Source organism: Myotis lucifugus, unplaced genomic scaffold (assembly GCF_000147115.1).
Source record: "Myotis lucifugus unplaced genomic scaffold, Myoluc2.0 scaffold_60, whole genome shotgun sequence".
In the NCBI taxonomy this organism is placed as follows: domain Eukaryota; kingdom Metazoa; phylum Chordata; class Mammalia; order Chiroptera; family Vespertilionidae; genus Myotis; species Myotis lucifugus.
Genome location: NW_005871108.1, coordinates 3016061 through 3017320, shown reverse-complemented (window position 1 = coordinate 3017320; position 1260 = coordinate 3016061). Strand labels below are relative to the sequence as shown.

General features: G+C 56.0%; 1 protein-coding gene across 1 annotated transcript in view; it reads left to right on the top strand.

Annotated features, from left to right (window-relative positions):
• The first annotated feature begins 584 nt into the window (after positions 1-584).
• COMMD7 (COMM domain containing 7) overlaps positions 585-1260 on the top strand; it is a 21547-nt gene continuing 20871 nt past the window's right edge. The window contains exon 1 of the mRNA XM_023754492.1: positions 585-987. Within this exon, the coding sequence (XP_023610260.1) occupies positions 685-987 (303 nt within the window). The 5' untranslated portion in view covers positions 585-684. The remainder of the gene's footprint in view (positions 988-1260) is intronic.

Below are 1260 nucleotides of genomic sequence, written 5' to 3'. Positions count from 1 at the left end.
TGTTAAATGAATGCATGAATGAAATAATGGTTAAATGGGAGGAGCTTAGCCTCTGGGCAGAAGACATATTTTAAAAACATTTTTTATTGATTTCAGAGAGGAAGGAAACATCGATGATGAGAATCATTGATTGGCTGCGCCCCCTACTGGGGGTCGAACCCGCAACCCCTGCATGTGCCCTTGACTAGAATCGAACCCGGGACCCTTCAGTCTGCAGGCCAACACTCTATCCACGGGGCCAAACCAGCCAGGGCTGAGTGGAAGACATCTTGTTCATACCCGCAAAGAAGGTGAAGAAGCTCTTGGGCTTGGAGATGAGGTCCTAGATTGCAAGGAGCATGCCTCCATTTCCCAGCGGGGAGCTGGAGGATTCTCGGGGTCCTTGGGCAGAGAGCCGGGGGTTCACAGGGCCGCAGTGATTAGCAACTGTCCCAGGAACCTCCTCCCACCCACCTGATCACTGCCCTCCCTGCCACTACCACCGCCCGTGCACTTGTGTGTTTTGTTCATCCTCACCTGATATTTTCCATTGTTGTTGTTTTTTAGAGAGTGTAAGGGGGGGAGAGAAACAGGGGTGTGTTGGTTGGTTGCCTCCCACACGCCTCCCGACCGGGGCCAGGGCAGCCCTGGCACAAAGTCCTTTAGGTCAGTTCCCCAAGTGTGGTCCCAGGGAGCTGGTGGGCAATGCAAATCCTCAGGCTCCACCCCAGCTTTTCTAATCTGACGCTCTGGGGACGGGACCCCGTCATCTGCCTGGAGCAAGCCCCCTACCCCCGGAAGATGCTGATGCAAGATCCAGGTTGCGACCCACGGCCCTCGCTCCTCCGAGAAAGCCCCCGGGACACGGGCCGCGTTGTCACTTCCCCGCCACAGGCCCGGACCCCGGAGGCACCGGCGGTAAGAACCTGCCGAATAGCGACGACAGCGACAGCACTCAGTGGTTCTCAACCTTCTGGCCCTTTAAATACAGTTCCTCCTGTTATGACCCAACCATAAAATTATTTTCGTTGCTACTTCATCACTGTAATGTTGCTACTGTTATGAATCGTAATGTAAATATCTGATATGCAGGATGGTCTTAGGCGACCCCTGTGAAAGGGTCGTTCGACTGCCAAAGGGGTCGCGACCCACAGGTTGAGAACCGCTGGGGGGCCTGGTGTGCGTCGGGCTGTGTTCTCACACTCAAGAGGACCGGCCGCCCGGGTCACTTAGGAACGTGACACTGGGTTCACCAGGCCAGCTGCGCCGGGCCCCCAGCGG